This window comes from Prenolepis imparis, unplaced genomic scaffold (genome assembly GCF_030444845.1).
Source record: "Prenolepis imparis isolate NDT839.2.m4 unplaced genomic scaffold, iyPreImpa1.0 SCAF_9, whole genome shotgun sequence".
Classification (NCBI taxonomy): Eukaryota; Metazoa; Arthropoda; class Insecta; order Hymenoptera; family Formicidae; genus Prenolepis; species Prenolepis imparis.
This window is the reverse complement of record NW_028141167.1, coordinates 7,866,460-7,885,021: the sequence shown is the minus strand read 5'-3', so window position 1 is coordinate 7,885,021 and position 18,562 is coordinate 7,866,460. Positions and strand designations below refer to the sequence as shown.

General features: G+C 38.4%; 2 protein-coding genes across 9 annotated transcripts in view; one reads left to right on the top strand and one right to left on the bottom strand.

Moving 5' to 3' along the window:
• LOC145940346 (bicaudal D-related protein homolog) overlaps nucleotides 1-12,708 on the top strand; it is a 35,292-nt gene extending 22,584 nt beyond the window's left edge. For all 8 annotated transcript variants that reach the window (XM_083045399.1, XM_083045398.1, XM_083045400.1 and 5 more), the window contains 4 exons: nucleotides 8,070-8,402; nucleotides 9,100-9,269; nucleotides 9,600-9,921; nucleotides 10,051-12,708. In XM_083045399.1, the coding sequence (XP_082901525.1) occupies nucleotides 8,070-8,402; nucleotides 9,100-9,269; nucleotides 9,600-9,921; nucleotides 10,051-10,671 (1,446 nt within the window). In that variant the 3' untranslated portion in view covers nucleotides 10,672-12,708. The remainder of the gene's footprint in view (nucleotides 1-8,069; nucleotides 8,403-9,099; nucleotides 9,270-9,599; nucleotides 9,922-10,050) is intronic.
• Nucleotides 12,709-12,840: 132 nt separating this feature from the next.
• The window catches only part of LOC145940355 (protein Fe65 homolog), a 151,191-nt gene continuing 145,469 nt past the window's right edge, over nucleotides 12,841-18,562 (bottom strand). Inside the window, exons 12-16 of the mRNA XM_083045412.1 lie at nucleotides 18,266-18,516; nucleotides 17,821-18,023; nucleotides 17,556-17,732; nucleotides 17,296-17,466; nucleotides 12,841-17,204 (exon numbers count right to left, since the gene is read on the bottom strand). Coding sequence (XP_082901538.1) covers nucleotides 17,317-17,466; nucleotides 17,556-17,732; nucleotides 17,821-18,023; nucleotides 18,266-18,516 — 781 coding nt within the window. The 3' untranslated portion in view covers nucleotides 12,841-17,204; nucleotides 17,296-17,316. The remainder of the gene's footprint in view (nucleotides 17,205-17,295; nucleotides 17,467-17,555; nucleotides 17,733-17,820; nucleotides 18,024-18,265; nucleotides 18,517-18,562) is intronic.

Genomic DNA, 18,562 nt, shown 5'->3' with positions numbered 1-18,562 from the left:
GAAAAGTTAATTAGAGATCCACGGCCGTTATAGTCGGAAACGTGCGAGTGATCCTCTCATTGTTCTCGCGAATCTAATTGTACCTTATATGATACCGCACGCGGAATCGCGGAATGTCTCCGCGCTGGAGTAACGGAATTCCTGCATGTGTGTACATCCTCCCACAATAGTTATTTTTATCAAGTGTCTCACCATCATCTTTCAATTACAGATAGAGAAACCACTGAGAAATGTACTAGTTGTTTAATGACGAAACGTGACCACAAAGTTACTCAATACTGCATGTATTAAAAAGAAAGAGAGTTGACAGATAACCCAGTAAAATTAGACTTGAAAAGGGCAAAACTATAAAAAAATTAAGAACAAGCTGAATTTTTGTGGAGACCTTTATTTCAATGTTCTAATGAAATCCTGAAAAGTACCCTTAATTTGATCCATGGGTTTTTTTTTATAGGGGATAAAAAATGGTAAATTTTAGTTTTTTGCCATTATCTCGCAAACTGGCAATTTTTTGAGAAAAACAGTTATTATTAAAATTGTAGCTCATAAAATTCTCTACAAAAAAGGTCATTATACTTTATTTTCGTGGAATCAACCGTTTCGAAGATATAGAGTGAATTAAGACTGAAAGAGAAAATGTGCACACCACTATAGTATTATATGTGACTATGAGGTGCAGAAAAGTTATGTTAGAAATATTGCAACTTTACCGTACGTTTTACTCAAAAACGATTAGTTGTACGAAAAAAAGTATAATGACCTTTTTTGTAGAGAATTTTATGAGCTACAATTTTAATAATAACTGTTTTTCTCGAAAAATTGCCAGTTTTCGAGATAATGGCAAAAAACTAAAATTGACCCCTTTTATCCCCTATAAAAAAAAAACCCATGGATCAAATTAAGGGTACTTTTCAGGATTTCATTAGAACATCGAAATAAAGGTGTCCACAAAAATTCAGCTTGTTCCTAATTTTTATGAAGTCAAAGTCTAATTTTACTGGACTAAGAGAGGAAAAACTTTATTAAATATATCTTCTAGAAAAGAGAGAAAGAGTGCGTGTGTACATATTTTCAGAACTGCATTTTTATTTACAGTTTATTCTATTAAAATCAATGAAAACATCTTAATAAGAATGTATACCATTTTTATAAGGCTAAATTATAATACTCAACGCGGTTGAAGTATTATATTAATTCATTTATCAAAAAATAACATTTTTTAACAAGTTAGCATAATTTTGGTTTATATGCCAGCCACACCGAGTATTGCGTTACGATTCAATATATTATGTATATACTTGCATACCTTTCGTTCTTCATGCGATGCGGTTTACCGCATAAAATAGTGACAATATATTTTTGCTCGCGCAGAGGATAATATGAAGGAGGGGAAACTAGGGCATTTTTTCTTTCTACTTTTTTCACGTTTACATAGTTCGACTGGCCTAATTCTTCCGCAGCTTCTTGTTTTTTAATAATGTTATTCGCGAATAGATGCAATGAGAATTTGCGCACACGGAAAGTAAGTCGGGCAAGAGAAAAAACGCACGCACCAACAATGCACGATTCACAAATTATACGTCGTGCACCGTAATACTCTATTATCGCGTTTGAATATACATAATTCATTAACATTAGATCGTAGCTTAATAAACATTATTCCGAGAGAGAATTTTTTTAATTCCTCGTCACTCACGACGTCGAGAAACGTGAGCGTTGCAGCAATCAAAATATATCGAGTGTCGCGTCATATATCTTCCCTCGGATAATATTCGATATCGAACAACGTCGAGTACTCGTCGATAGATGAAAATTAGCTCGTCAAAATATCGTAGAATTTTATACTGCCATTGAACTGTCAAACTCGACGGTGTACAACAGCTATTAACCCATTTATCTAAATTGAGTTGTCTTCTCGGCCAGAAATTTCATATTTTACTGCTGTTTTGAAATTGTCATCTATTCCGCTGTTCTGGAATTCAATGAAACGATCGAAATAACAAAAACGGAGTCTAAACGCCCGAAAAAGTGCATTTGCTCCGAAAATGCTCCGGAATTTTAGGCATAATAATATTCTTTATTTCCAAAAGAGAAAAATTAAATTTTTTTATTCAACATACTTGAATTATTCTATTCGATATCAACTCTCATTTTCGTGTTCGAATTTTTATCTATTATCTTTGCAATATTCGAAAATTTATCGAACATATGCTAGCGCGATTTGCTTGGATAAGATAAGGTTTTATCATTGAGCATACAAAGTTCTCGACGGTAAAGAACGGCGCAGCCTTGAAAGATTTACGAAAGTGCAAACGACGTGAATTTTATTGGTCAACACGGTGATTTAATTGTCGGTGAGTCACGCGTGTTTTGTAAACTTCTAATAATTAATCACGTTTATCGTTATTTGTTGTCGTAGGAGGAGTGATTTAATTGATTAATAATATACATCTTCGGCTTGTGTAAACTCTCTGATCGTAATACCTTTCATCGGCTATTTAGTAATGCTTTGTCGCATTTTATCTGTATAATTATATTTTACGCATATAGTAATGGCATAGTTACGTAGCAAAGTCTTAATTGTTCTGATGAGCTATTTTAGTTCGTCTTGCTATATGACTTCAAAATTATTTATCGTATCAGTGTTTTAATTGGCTATGTCAACTTTTAATATATTTTACGGTTTTTTTTGAGTGGTAAAGCTTTACATAACAGTAATTATTTTTGTTCATCTTAATTTTTAATTTAGTATGTAACTCAACAGAAATATCATTATATTAATTAACAGTTTTTTTGAATTGATAATATGTACTTATTTTGAGATATAATACTGATTTATATTATAATTAAAATAGGGAATATTTATAAAAAAAAAACGGTAGATCATGCAAGTTTTACAGTCGATTTAACGCTAACTGTAAATTAAATGTCTTCTCTTTTTTCTATATCGGTTACGCTATGATCTAGAAATGGACAGGAAATCTGTTAACTGGATTTTCAATCTAAACATTTATAATGAATATATCGCCAATTATGTAATTATTGAAAATTGCTGTGTCACGAGATACAGCTGAATAATTGCCACTATAAGAATTGCTTGCTATCTTCTTTCTTTTTCTTATCACATTAAGCTCATTAAGATATTTCAACGCTATACTTAACCTGATACTGTAGCTATCGTAATTATCGCATATCATCAAATTGCATGCTTTTTAATCTGCCTTAATTACATGCCCGTGCATACGAGCTGCGATGACGATTGCGACTTGCATTTCACCACTTGGTCATTGCGACTCGTTTTTTAACTGCCTCGACTGAATAGGGCGTACCTTGATTATTAACGAGAGTGTTGTAACAACCGCTACCTAATTTTCGCCAGTTCGTTAGTAAAATTACGCAAGCGAGTCCGGTAAGAATGAGATTTATTACAGCTCGACAAACATTAAATAATATGCCGTAAGCTTTCTGGTCCAATTATTTTCAGCCGAACACGTTGTGCGTACTGAAATTATTCTTATATTTGTATTGTATAAGTTCTGTACCATTTTCTTCTTATACAAGTGTTAATTGATTTGTATATTGAATCCTTGCGAAATGCTATAAAAATAATTGTGTAATATTATTATTTTGAAAGGATATATATCAACAGTACGTATTTCTTAATAAAAACAATCTGTTATCTAATAATAAGAAAATTAATAAATAATTCATTATCTTAATATATAAAAGATAGATACGATAAAATAAAGAATAAAATGTTTGTATAACTGGAATTAAATTATACATTAAATTTTCTTTGCCGTTGAAAAAGTAAACATTTAAAAATATTATCAACAATGGAAAATTAATTTTTCTTTTAATGAGATGCTGACATGAAAATTAAATGTGTAAATATGTTAAGCAAACACATATTAAAGGAGCTTAAAATATTTTATTAATAATACTCTTTTTCTTGAATTCAAACGAACTAATTTCGTGCGTTTTAATCGAAATGAAATAGAATGCTTGACTATATTGTTAGACGTAATAATCTAGCGTTCGTGTGCTACTCTTTCTCTCTTCCTCTCTATTCATCACATTCCTCGCGAATAATTAAAGGCTTTTCTTCTTCGGCATCATCAAGTCATGAATAATAAATTCAAGAGCGCTTCTCATAATAGTCACTTGTTTTCGTACAAAGAATCGCCGACACTGACTTTTCTCCCACACGTGCGATAATGAGATCGATTAACGAGACCGATCCAATTAAATCGCTTCTTCGAATCGCTCTTTGCCACGGCCGACAAACACGAAGGAGATAAATTACGCAACGTTTAACTACACATGCAATTGTCGCGGTTTGCTTCGCTCTCTTTCGCGTATGAATTCATCCGCGACTTTACGCTATTGCCGATCGACAATCGCAATCGACTAAAGATCGGACTGAAAGAAGTTACGGAAGAAATTTTAAAAAATTACTTCTTTACGGTGAAACAACTTATTTCATCGTTCCGTTACCTCATCGGTTTTTGTTCAATTTCTGTTGGTTCTCTACCATCCGGATGGACCCGATTGCGCTACCTTAGGCTCGCCGTCACAGGCCATTGCCTCGCGATTACAGATCTCCTTACATTCGCCCGCTTTGCTGCCCTGCTCGATTGCGCGGCATTATCGGTTTCTTCGAGGGAAAGTGAACAAGATGCAACGCAATAATGCTTGCTTCTGGCCGGTCACAATGCCGCGATAAAATGCTAATTAATTCGCGATTAATTGCGAAACTTTTCTCTTCCCACGATCGCGACGATCATCGTTTTGAGATAGTGCAAAATTATTACAAAAAATTTAATTAAATTGAAAATATGCTCTGATGCAGTTTGAACAATTTCCAACTAGGAATTGTGTGAGAGACAGATAAATACAAAAAATAAATAATAATCACGATTTCAAGTTGAGAAAAGAAATACCATTAGCGCATCTAGCATTTAAGCTTACTTAGTTCCATTTATGCTAGTCATTTCTCGGACATCTCGTTTCCAAGTCATATGTTTCACTTTCTTTCGAACGGGATAGCAGTCTGACAGTGCATAAAACGACGAGGAATGCTCATTGAATTAGACGATAAGTATTTGTGACGCGGAGGTCTCACTCTTCCTACCATATAATTAAATTAGATGCGGTTTGAAGATCGCACTGTGCGTTTTGCAATAAAAGCGAAATGCCCATGTCATCGTGATCGCGACTTTACGACAGCAAAAGTGTTAGGATACTCGAGACTGCAAAATTCAACGGTGAATCTTTTTCTTTGATTTTCTAATTCTAATTTCATTCCTCTAATTTGAAACAGTCAGAAAAATTTTTTTACATACCTTAATATATCCTGTTGTGTGTAATTAATAAAAAAAATTGACAAATTAGAAAAAAGGTCATATAAATAGATATATTGAAATAATTTTAATATTATCGGGAAGCTGGTACCTTGATTATATAATACTCATGCACGAAAGGTACGAAGCTTTATTGTAACAGGACCGATCGAAGACAATAATGTATTCGTGCCAGTCGCGAATTTCGCGGCTCCTCTCGGTGATATATATTATATATGGTCGGCTGCCACTGAATTTTTATTTCGCGAAATGTCGTCATCCCTATCATTGATGCTGATGCCGCGTTGAACGTGTCGCAAGAGTAGGACGAGCAGAGGAGGATTGGAAATTAGACAGGAGTCGTGAGTCACGACTTTAGAGAGGATCGTTCAATAGCCAAGGAATTACCGCTTAGCAAAATACGCAACCGTAATGCAATTATCCTCGTTCGCGTGCGGCATGCTGTATTTTGCAAATTGCAGATGCAGTCGATTCGTCGATCGTAATGTCGCGTCCGTCAACGACGGTCACGGATTTGTGACTCATTGCACCGGCAATAAATATTATTAGATAATGTACGTTCGATAACGAATAGCGGCTCACCCGTTTAAGCTTATAAGCGGACAAGGACACGGCTCGTAAGCTTGCTGCTTGTAAATTTTTTTTATCTTTCATTAACATTTATGAGGACTTTCGTGCTAATTTTGGCGATCTACATCGGTGTACTGTTCTAAGATAACTGTATATAAGATATCAGAATTTTTTCAACATGGTTTAAATGAACGCTAAAGCCTCTTCCAAAAGAAATCTTCCTCTTAATTCGCGCTGCTATTCGTAACACTTATAGCTGTGAAGCTTTGGAGCCTCGTGTGTTGCATAAATCATGAGCGGAGGAAGTAACGCTCGGAGACTGTAAAAATTGTCCGTGTCTCGAGGGTGATCCATCGTGTACGAAGGACTTCAATCTACGTGTTTTTTCGCGCGAGCACCGGTATTTCTGGCTGACGGCGTATTTATGCTACAAGGCGACGTATCGGCGCGCAACCATACGGCAACTAGAGCGGCGTTCTTACTTGGAGAACGGGAGATTCGTGACTCATACACAACCGGAGTCACGGGGTGCAGCTTCCTTGTGTGCGCGCGCGATTGCGGTAGTCGTTGCCTAGGCCAATTAGACCCATCTGACCCAGATAGACCTTGTAATAGTTTAATTGCATCATGAAAAAAAAACATTAAATTTATCCCTGGTACACAATTTTCTTTTATAAAAAGAATTATATAATTAAATGTATAAATTTTAATTTATTTTTAATATTATATCAAGAAGAAAGACGTCTCTTTTTTAACAAAAAAAATTAGGTCCCTTGGTTGTCGAAATTTGTACGTAATCTTTTCAGGCAAAATCAATGTACGGAGTCATTAAGACAATTGCGAAGAAAATAAATCAAACATGATGCGTAATTATTTAACTGTGTAGCAGCCACTGACAACTGGAAGTTTTAAATCATTTGCAAATAATTATTTTAGCAATAAACTTTTTATCGCAGCATTTATCGAGGACCCTCTCTTGTTCTGTTCACTTGAATTAATATATCTTTTGTTCGTTGGCTCCTCACGGACTTAGGGATCGGTGAACTGTAGACCTGCGGGTATGTTGACGATCGGTCGATGAGTAACTACGGGAAACCAAGGCCGTGCCTTTTAGCTCGATAAACCAACAACAAGCCTCTCGTATCCAAAAGCATAAAACATTATATTATGTATATTATATTGATAAGGCCAATTCAATAAAGCCAATTAATATATAAATATATAATATATGTATATATCTCATTATGCACGTAAGACGAACAAGATTGCGCGGACATAGCTTGCAGTATCGTAACTAATTAACAGAATTGCCTCACTTAGTGAATGAGTTAATTAACGCTAACGTGCTTCATTTAGAATCCACCCGCGTTTTGCGATTATTGCGGCGGTAGGGTTTGTTATCAAGGCATCAAGTTGAGAAACTCCATATGGGAACAAAGCAACTTATGTGTGGTCGTCGCTTATACGTGTGTACCCGCGACGAAACCAGTTCTCGTATCCTTTTGTTACGCACAAAAGCATCGTGTTTGCACCTTTGTCGGCGAGAGATCTTGCTAGACGATCTTACGTGCGAATATAAAAATTTTAGCCTTCCTTCGCACTTTTCTCCTTTTTTTTTTGCTTTAATTCGACAATTAGAAGAGAATTTTCTCTTTTTTCATCTCTTGGAAAATACTTGATTTTTAAAGAAAAGGAAAGTGAGACAGTTGGTTAAGCGGTCAAATTGCATCTAATTGTATGTTAATAAATTTGCGAGCTCCTTTCACTAGGTCGTTCTCAACTATATCTGCACCATCTTGATTTCGTATACATAAATATAAACGCCGTGAAACGTAATTTATGTATACTGACTCATAATACTGGGTTTCTTTTTTTTTCTCTAAGTTTACCGAATGACTGTACGATGTAAGACAGCGGTTTCGTGAAAGGGATAAAATCAGCAAATCTTTGTGCCGTAATATCCTTTCGAATATTAAACGCTTCTTTTAAAACAGAAATTATTCACATTTTACGCTCGTTGAAATTTGCGTCAACTTTTTCGAGAGTCGACATTTTAATTAAAATTGAAATCTAATTAAAAATTAAAATTAAATTCACATTTCTATAATGGCTTAAAATATAATTTTTATATTACAGAGTTTGGAGCAGGAGAGGTATCTACTGCGAAGGAAACTCGAAGAAGCTAGAGATGACAGCGAAGCTAGGGCCTTGGAGCTTCAGGCCGACGTGAAGACCCTCAGGAGTCAGTTGGATGAGCAAAATGAAAGAGCGAGAAGAGCGGAACGCGATCAAGCTACTCTCGTCGCGGAGTTGACAGCGCAAAACACGAGGCTGGCCGATCAGCTGAGGGAGACCGCCAAACAGGAAGAGCAGTTGCTTGTCGAGATAAAGGTCCTGAGGGAAAAATGCTCTTTCAGGAACACGACCCTGCAAGATCACGTCAGCAGCTTAGAGATCCTCAGGGACGAGGTGAATATAAATTTTTGATCTTAATCCAAGCGCGTAATTACATATAATTAATATTATCCTATTTTGCATATAAAGGCTCGATTTTTTACAGTCGTTTTTTTTCTCGATTCGTTAATGTTACAAGTCCTTAGAGTTTCCTTTTTGCCTAATCGATCTGCGAGGAACGAAAGCTATCATTATTAATCATTAGCCATCAGAAGCCGAACGCGATTCCCAAGCAGGGCTTGCTGAATAATTCACAGCATCCTTTTTATGAAAAGGAAGCCAGTAATTGTTGTTCACGTTCGCACGTGAATTTACGCATACAATCTGTGAGAAAATATGTTATCTAATAAAAATAAACGTGACCTTCGATCGATCGATTCGATTCGCCTCGCCCTTCTCATTTTACGATGGTAACTGGATATCGAGTTTCAGGAATCGTTCTTGAAGCGCGTATAAAGTCAACATCTACCTTACATAAGCATATAAAAATAAACTAATATATAATATTAAAATTTAGCACATTTCGAACCATAATATTTACTATATTTTTATTTTATATTACATCATATTTTTAATTTTTTTAAGCAATTCCCCCCGAGAAGGAAAAAATTCGTAGCTAAGATTGAATAGGACCGAAAGAATAATTAAATTGAGATATAAAAAATTATTATTGATGTTACATCACACGTATATCTTACATGTGTCGTTTCAGGTACAATTGGTATCAGCACAAAGGACAGAGCTAGAAAGGCGGTCCTTGGAACTGCGAGAGGAGAGAGCCAGAGCGATCGCAGCTCTCGAGGAAGCCGAGGAGAGAGCCGCGGCCTTGGAGCGGCTCAGCCACGAGGCGGAACACCGCGCAAGAATGGCCGAGCAGGAAAGGTGAGATCCAGAATCCGCAATCTGTATGCAGCTATTATAGTTCGATCAACAATTGACTGTTAGATTTTATCGATTTTCACGAGAATTCCAAAAAATAGACCACGTGACAGCCGCGTCGAGTAAAAGCCGATTTTATTCGATATATTTTTTTAATATCTATTTGGTACTTATTAGATTGCATATTTTAAAAATTATTAATAATCATACATTCAATAATCATTAAAACACTCTGTTAACAATCATAGAATCTATAGATACTTTGGACAACTTCTCAAAGGTTTTCTTTGTAATATTTTATGTAATCAAGACAATGCATGCTGTTACCTTTAGGGATGAACTATCATCAGCATTAGCAGCCATCGAGGCAGAAAGGAGAGGCCGCTCCGGTTCGATACAGAAGCCACCGCGATCCCTGCAGGCGGAGATGGAGTGCGAGGAGAGCGGTAGCTCGCTGGAGGAACAGGAGGACGGAAGTTTGAAGACGGAAATGGCGAGAGCGACGAAGCGGTTGAGGGAGCTGTGTGCTCATCTGAGACGCGGTGAAGACGACTCGGGTCTACAGAGCGACTGCGACGAGTCCATGCTGGTAATCAATCTCAATAATTCCGAACCGGAAGTGAGCACCAACGAGCGAGAAGCTCATCCTTCGCCGGTGAGTGACTTTGTCCTGCGTAACAACATTTATTTATTTTATCTTTTGTTACAAAGATATAACAAGTTAGTTTTAAATTTATTTAAGTAAACACGTATTTACATAATTCGAACAATTTTCTTCTTCTAGACGAATTATCCGGGCGCACTGCTGGAGCTGGTAGAGGAAGTTTATAATCTCGCGCTGTCGGGCAGAGGGGCACCTGGTGAACTGGGAATGGCCGTGGAGTTGCACAAGGTACGGGAGGAATTGGAGCATTCACGGGAGCAGTGCAGAATACAGGAGGATGAGTTTAAACGACGCGGCGACACAGTTCTGGAGCTGACGAGTAAACTGAGCGTCTGCGAGGCGGAGCTACGTGGCGTCAAGGAAGAACGCGATCGGGCCAGGGGCGATATCGAGCACTCTGAATTGACAAAAGACGAAATCGTGGCGAAGGCGTACAAGGTGCGGGATCAAGCGGTAGCTAGGCAAAACAGGGTAGAGGTAGAACTGGCCAGGACACGAATAGACATCCTGCAGGCCGACAGTCAGTTGAAGGAGGCGATCAAGCAGAAAGTCGAACTGAGTCAGCAACTGGAACAGTGGCAGATGGACATGCAGGCGCTGCTGGACGAGCACGTGCGTAGCAAACTGACCCCGGTCTCGCAAATCGTCGCCACGAGAAACGGCGAGAATTCGGACGTGTCGGCGCCGGCCAGGAAGAAGAGGAGCACCAGCTCGACGAAGAAGATGTTCGGTCTGTTTTGACGAAAGTGACGTAGCGCGATGGCTTCGTTGCATTAAACTGAGGTGATCGCGACTGATGTAGGTTGTACTCTTGGTTCCTGCGCAGCTATCTTGCTATAAAAAAAGACATAAAATGGAGAGAAAGAAAGAGAAGATAGTGCGAATTTAGGTGTATTTGTCTTTTAAGGACAATATTGAATATAGCCAATCTCGACTCAATCGTGACGAAGAGAAACAATGTTTCAGATTCTTTTCTGCCATTCTTTTAAAGTCATTCTAAATGACTTTATTCACATGTCTTTCGCGTCACGATAAATATAAGGGCAGACATTGAATCTGAATTAATCTTTAACTACCTTGTCTGTAATAAAGAAGACTAAGATTAGTGGATCTCGAATTAGAAGCATCTGGACTCGAGTGCAAATTTCGAGATTTGCCCTGACATGAAATGTTGAAATATATGGATGCATGACGTACGCGACAAATGTTTACTCGCGATAAGGCACTTACAGGGAATCTATTACGTCGATGCTCACGTGTCGAAACTGACTACAAATTGGATTTTAAGTGACGCGCATTATCGTTGCTTGCAGAAAAAAACACGCATAACGTCCGACTTTCCCTGATCAATTCTTCAACCAGGGAAAGTCACGAATCGCGACTCTTCGAATCGTTTTGGCGCTAAATTGTCGCGAATGCATTTTTCATCTTCGTCTTGAGATTAGTCGCGGTTTTTATGTGTCATTTTTTATCAAACGACTCGATCGTAATTCGCCAGAGACTGACATTATTATGCATTTAAATTGTACGAAAAATACTAATGGCATAAAATTGCATTGTGTTGTTAATGTCGAATCAGCAAGATGAAATAGTCCTATTTTATCAAAAATAGGAAGTTCTAGTCAATTGTCTTTTCAAGGAATTGAAATTATTGCAGACAAAAAAATTAATCATTGAAAAGTGATGAAAGAGTGTAAAGGATTAACGTCGCGGCTAATCTTGAGCAGTCTCGGCGAAAATGATTAGGGTCAAAACGCAGCCACTTTTTCTCTTGCGCGAGAATGCGTCGCGTAAATTCTCATCATCGCGGAACGAACTGTTTCCCACAGCAAAAACGATCTTTATAAGTGGAAGATCTTTTATTTCGAAACTATATAAATCAACTGATCAACTGACGAAGCACGAACGGAGTTTTTCATTCGAGTTCTTCGTGCTCCGTTTCTTCCGCGGTATATCAAGAGATATATCGAATTATTATTAATTACGAAATATGTGATACTGTGTGGCTTACGTTAGAATCGAGAGAGAATCCTTTCCAAAAATATTTGTGCATCTTTATTTAATTTTAATTATGCGGACGCCTTATCATGCTTTTGTAATAATTTAATGCGCGTGCTAGAAAGAAATTAATTTTTTTTAATTCTGTCAATATATATTAAATTGCGAGTATGAATAACAATTCATATAAGAATTATAAGACTTCGAGATGATAAATTTATGCATTTATTACGCATGTGAAGGTGATTCTGCACGCGCTTGGATGACTGATCGAATTATCACGACAACGAATAATTATTATCCGTCCAGCGTTCCGTCCTACGGGACCAATTATAATTATTCGCGATACATCGAAAGAAAGGAATATGATTGTTTAGAGATAAAAGTCGATCGAACCAGCCGTGTGATCTCTGATATTTTAATATAACGATAATGCAATATCACTGGAAGATTTTTACGATATTAAAAAACAATGACTGTAACGATGGCCCCATGAGGATTTTACACTTTATACTTTAAGCTCTCGCAAATAATCGACTTTAAAGAGCAACGATGCGACACGCGTTTAAATGGCACGTATGATTTTTTCACGTGTATATAGACATTGTACGAACACGCGTGTGTGCGTCGCATGTGTAGAATCGTTTGTACATTAGTTCTTTTTCCCGAGTGTGAACATACACACCGTCGAAACTGTATAATAATTGTACAATTCTCGATCTGATCAATTGTGACGACGATATTTATTTAATAAAATCTGTTTTGCGAACATCTCTCCTATTAATTAACTTTCCGTCTCTTCGTTATCGTTTTACGGTCGCCTTTCTTAATATAATTATTATTCTTAGCCATTCTCAGCTTACCTCTTTTCTTACGTAATTTTTCAATAAGCTGGGAATAACGAGACAAGTGAAAAGAAACAAATAGGCATTTATTCACAAGAGGCAGGTGTAGTTACAGTAATTTCATTTCTGTCTTGCTTTTATATATATATACATATACATGTATCATTATGTATATGTACGTATATTCTTGTATTTATAATATTATCTCGTAACCGTCTCGTAATTACTCGATTCGGTCCAACTACGCAATACAAATGGGCATGAACAATGGGGGCGGGTGCACATACAAAGTATTTTCTTCTCTCGCACACGAAAAACGCGCAGTTTTCATCCGTCTTATTCGCCTCTTATTTTTTTTTTTTCTTATTTAAATTTCGACGCAGCGAGATTCCACCGTATAAAATTCTATATGCGTGTCTATGTATGTGTGTGTGAATGTGTGTTTGTGTCAAGATAAAATCTCGCTGTTCGTTCTCTACTCGCTTAATGGGATTCGTCGTATCTCGATCTCGACGAATCACTCGAAACGCGGACGTACTCGCGGAACGGGTGTGCTTTTTTTTTCTTCGCTTCTTATTTTTTATAAAGCGCTTCTCACCCGGATTGTCTCGCAAGGATCGATTCTTGCGACACCTCGGGTGAGTATCGTTCGGGGGAGAGTGTCACGGATAAGTTAGCATATGTTAAATTGATAATTGCCAATAAGGCTCAATCGATGATTTGTGTAAATTTTTGTTTTGAAAAGGATTCTCTCCTCATTTCATTTCTAATCGGCGATTGATCCTCATAAAAATGTTGTATTAGCAATCATCTAACTTATCCGAGCTGTCCCTCCCTCCGCCGTTTGCAAAAATCGATGATAACAATATATAATATATAGTATGACAATACGACGATGGCGGCTCCTTAAATTTGTCCTCTATAGTAACGCGACGATGATGATCATGACAACAATGTAATAACAATGAGGCTTTCAGCGGCGATAGAGCGTGAATAATCATAAAGTAATTCGTAATCAATCTGTAATAATGACGAGTCGTCGAATATAAAATATCCTCATGTCGAGAAACAATAATTAAGCAATTAGTATAAAGGTCGAGAGATAGAGAGAAGGAGAGACAGAGATGAGGGAGGAAGAAAGAAAGAGAAAGAAGGAAAAAGAAAGAGAGAACGAGAGAGAGAGAGAGAGAGAGAGAGAGAAAGAGAGAGAGAAAGAGAGAGAGACACTGTAATTATCAATGAAGCATCGTGTTTTGTGCAGAACAATTCTTCTATCAGTAGATTCGCATTTCTTTCTCGTTAAGGATATTACATGTCACGGTAAATACAGTAAGGTTCGCTATGCTATGTCAATTACAAGTGGCTCCTGTCATGCCACCCGAACCCTTCTCCTCCGGTCTACCCCCTCATCCGAGATTATTTCTCCCGTGTCAACACTTATATAAAGAGACAGTTAAGCTATGCGCAATTTGTATGAGTGTGTATGTTCTGTTCTCTTCTGTATACACGTACTTGGGAATATGCGTGCATGTGTCTATTCGTGTGTATGTATGTATGTATGTATGTGTGTGTATGAGAAAGTGAAATAATGCATCGACACGTGTGCAAGTGCGGTGCGATGATGTGAATGTGTGTATATCCGTTGAATTCTCCATAGCTTCGGCCTTACTCTCTACACGTGTATATTATATGTACATCCATATCATTTATAATTCTTCTCTCTCACGCTTTTTTTTCTGTCCTTCCTCTAAAAAAAAAAGGAAACGTACGAATTAAGAGAGATAGGCGAAAGTTTGTCTGCGAAATTACGTTTTCGAGAGAGATCGGTAATCACAATTTTATAATTGTAGAAGTAAAATATACATCGAAGCGCGCGGAATTCGCGACTTCGAAGACGAGGAATTTAATTTCGCAGAACAAACTCCCGCTAAGCTCTTTCGATCCCATGTTTTATTACAGACTCGCGACGCTGTTGGTGATTTCTCTCCCCTACAATTCACTATACAACGATACGATTCAATGCAAATCAGTTATGCGACGCGGCATCTCTATCGAGATGTCACATCGCGCGTCATCCATCCAATCTCGCGATACGAAACGAAACGAAAGAAAGATCTCGCGATAAACTATTTACATAATAATAGTAATCGCTCTGCCCGACCAGCAGCATACTCCATGCACATTCATCCTTTCACGCACACTCTCCCGCAACGCTTTATTATATCTCGCCTCCCTCTTCTTTTCGCTTCTCTGTGATTATTTTTTTTTTTTTTCTTTTACTTAAAGTGCTACATAGAAATATCTTCGTTCTGGGTCCCGCACAACTTTGTATCTCTCGCAACGACGATGGCTCGTACGACGTGACCGTCCTCGTAGGACGACAAGAATTGCGCTCTCTTAATGGAAAAGAATCCTCTGAATATAATCATTAAAAGTGGATTTATCTCGGAGAGAGATGATTTGTGAGATAAACAGAGTAGAATTTACAAATTATTTATCAAGTCTTAAAATACTAAACTATTTGTTCGTGTAATCACTATAAAATAAGAACGGATTAAAATTGATAAAAAATTTATTAAACATAGAGAGAGCATATATTCTGTCTAATATTCCATTTCCGAACCAGTAACAGCGGCGAGTCTCATTTACGTATAATCGTCATCAGTGCGCACGCGTGTAAATTGTAAGTGTATACGTGTTTTGTGGATTCGCAGTGCGATGCGATCGAATTTAAATATTACCACAGAAACGTGTCTGAATAGTTTCCTAAATTCTACGATAGCAGCGATCGCTAGTGCGAGATGCAATCAATGATTCTACCTACGTGTTCCTACGCAGGTAGGGCTAGTATGTGTATAGATGCGTGTTTTACGTATTTCGTACATCTGACTCTTTTTAACAATTGTTTTTGTACGAACATACATCTCTCGCATGCGTCTATCCCCTGAATAGCGATCGGAAAAAAGTGCAATAGCCTGATATGCATACGATTTTTCAGCTGTAATATGTTGTGCTACGATGCGTCTAGCGATAATAATTATCATTTATCGTTCGCGTTTACGTAGAATAATAATTATCATCGATAACAATGATTAATACCGTTGTTATTCGATTTAAACAGTTATTATCGCGGACGCGTTAATTTCGCATCTTATATGTGGTTTCGATAACGTTATTACGCACCACTGATCTCTCGCCTAATTGCTGCCCTCCCCCATCCCCCCTTTCCCTCGGTTCAAAGTCTAAAGGACGGTCGCGGTATAAGTATTTGTCGTATCGGCTTCATAATCTCCGAGGTGCTGCAAATTCTGCTTTTTTCTTTAAAGCTCCTACTAATTCGCCATAAAAAATAAACTCCCTATCGGCCGTCGTGTTAACGTGCGCGTGTGTATGTCTACCGGGGTTTCCCGGGGACCTATCGCGCATTTCGTCGCCGAAAAAAAGCGCGGTACGTCCGCGGGATATCCGATATAGTCGCGGTGCGCGTGCGCTGGTGTGTGTGTGTGTGCGGAAGTGCGTTTTTCTTCGCACGTATGTAGGTACGCGTGTCCCGTGCGACCCGGTCATCGCCCTCGTCTCGCTTCCCTAATCTGTACACCCGAGAATACACGCACACGTGAGTTATATATATTATATTTATATATATTTATATATATATACGCAAGCTCTCTCTATAGCTCTCCTCGAATCGCCTCGAATGCCTTCGCGGATATTGTGCTTACTACTACGTTAACTGCAGCTCACTCATTCTCCGGTACACGCAACTTGATTCGCTCGTGAAATTCTATGGGCGGGTTATTTATTTTTCCTCTTTTCCCTGCCAATTCGAGCAAGCGAGTTGATTAAATTTAGCGCGTAATCGTCACCTTGTATGTACAGACAATTTACTCTTCGAACGCTCTTTCGATTCCTTCGTTTTTCTCTTTCTTTACTTAATCTGTCTTTCTATCGATTTTTCGCGAATACTGCCTCGCAAGCTAGTACATGCTGCCTCTGAAAAATTTCCGACATGCTCGCCGCGCGATCCGATATCGCTCCTGCCTCTCGACAAATCCGCGAATTCCTTCTTCCCTCACCAGACATTGCATAACATACATAACATCATATCGACATAGGTAAGCGTAGTCCACTATAGCTGTGGTACTGGTATAGCACTCTGTGGAATTTTTCGCGAAATTCAGTCGTTTACATCATAAAGAGAATATCCATTTGCCCTATAGCGCCTCCTGGCTTGTCAGGCTTTATTTTCGTGTTCCTTTAAGGATTGCTCTCCCAGCGGGCAAGTTGGATGCGCCTGGTGTCCAGAGAGGGTGAAAGCAGCGATTTGAGGGACGCGCTCGGCGGTGAGCCGCCGAAATACTTGAGGGTCAACGGCGACTGGAGATGCCTGTGTCGGATCACCTCTCGCTCAGCAGGCAATGGCCAGAGTTCCTGGACAATCGGGGAACTGATTCGATTAATCGAAAATGTCCAATTACTCGTTTTAAATTCTTCATCCTCGCACATTATCTATGTATATTACCTGCAGCGAGAGAGCCTCGTCTCAGGATTCGCCCTGCTTGTTTCTACGACCAGTCAAGGAACCAACTAAGGACTTCAAGGTCGCGCCTAGCCCTCTGCCGCTCGGAGTATTAAGACTGCTAGCGTTTCTGAAACCCTGCGGATGTGCGTCCAAGCATTTCTGGTACCTCAGCTGAAAAAGAAATACAGATATCTTCTTCATTTAACGCCTTCTTTCAGCAAGAGAGAATTTGCAGGATCATATAAAAAGGGGATTCTCACTTTGCAAGCGGCCTCAATTGTTTTGCAGAGAGCTCCGCTGCTGGGCTCGCAGTTGAAAATGTGTGCGATGAACAAATCCTGCGCGGTATGCATGATGAAAGCGCATTGCTTCACGTTGCGACCGATACCGAGGAATGACAGGTAGCGTACTCGACACTCGGTGATGAGCTTGTCATCCTGAAAAGATTACAATCGCTATAAATAATCGCTCTTTTAATAATCATTTTTCAGCGCTTCGGTATGCTGATATCTTTAATATACTCACGTTCGGCGTAAGAATAGAAATCATGCTAGGAGCTACGGCGACGTTGACGTTTCGCCATTGATTGATCGGCGTGTTCGTCACGGTATGTTCTATCGCATCGTTTAACACTTCCATGCCGGTCGCCTGATTGACTTGCATGGATCCGAGATACTGCGCTCGCAGAACCTTTTTCGGCTCTTCCATCGGCGTTGGAAAAGATTGTGCTGCGCGAAAATAATACAAGAATTATTTAACAATTTTTTTCAACTCATTTTTTATTTTCAAATAACTCTCTAATTTTATTCTTCAGAGATGTTTCCGTCTTCGTCAATTTATTATGAACAAGATATCTTCTTATTAGATATATTTTATGCGAGATAAATATATTTTATGCAATCTAATTTACCAATTGCTATTTAAAGAAATAATAAAATAAAAAAGATTGTATTTATTTAAAACTACTCACTGACTAGTGCTTGACCGTTTCGGTGGAAGCGTCGATGTTCAGTGGGCAGATTAGTAGGTCTCGTAGCTAGACTAGTCCGACCATTGATGTCCACCGGCTTCGCTAGATTCTGATGCTGCGAACGCTCGATCATTATCTTCTTACAAATGTCGCGAAGCGTGTTCGCGATCGTGCGCGCCGGAATGTCGCAACGGAACACATGACACATGTGTTTCCTGGTAGATCGATCTCTTGCTACATAAGCAAAATCCCTGAAAGAAGTAATACAGACTTAATTAATAAATTTTGTTTCGCCAA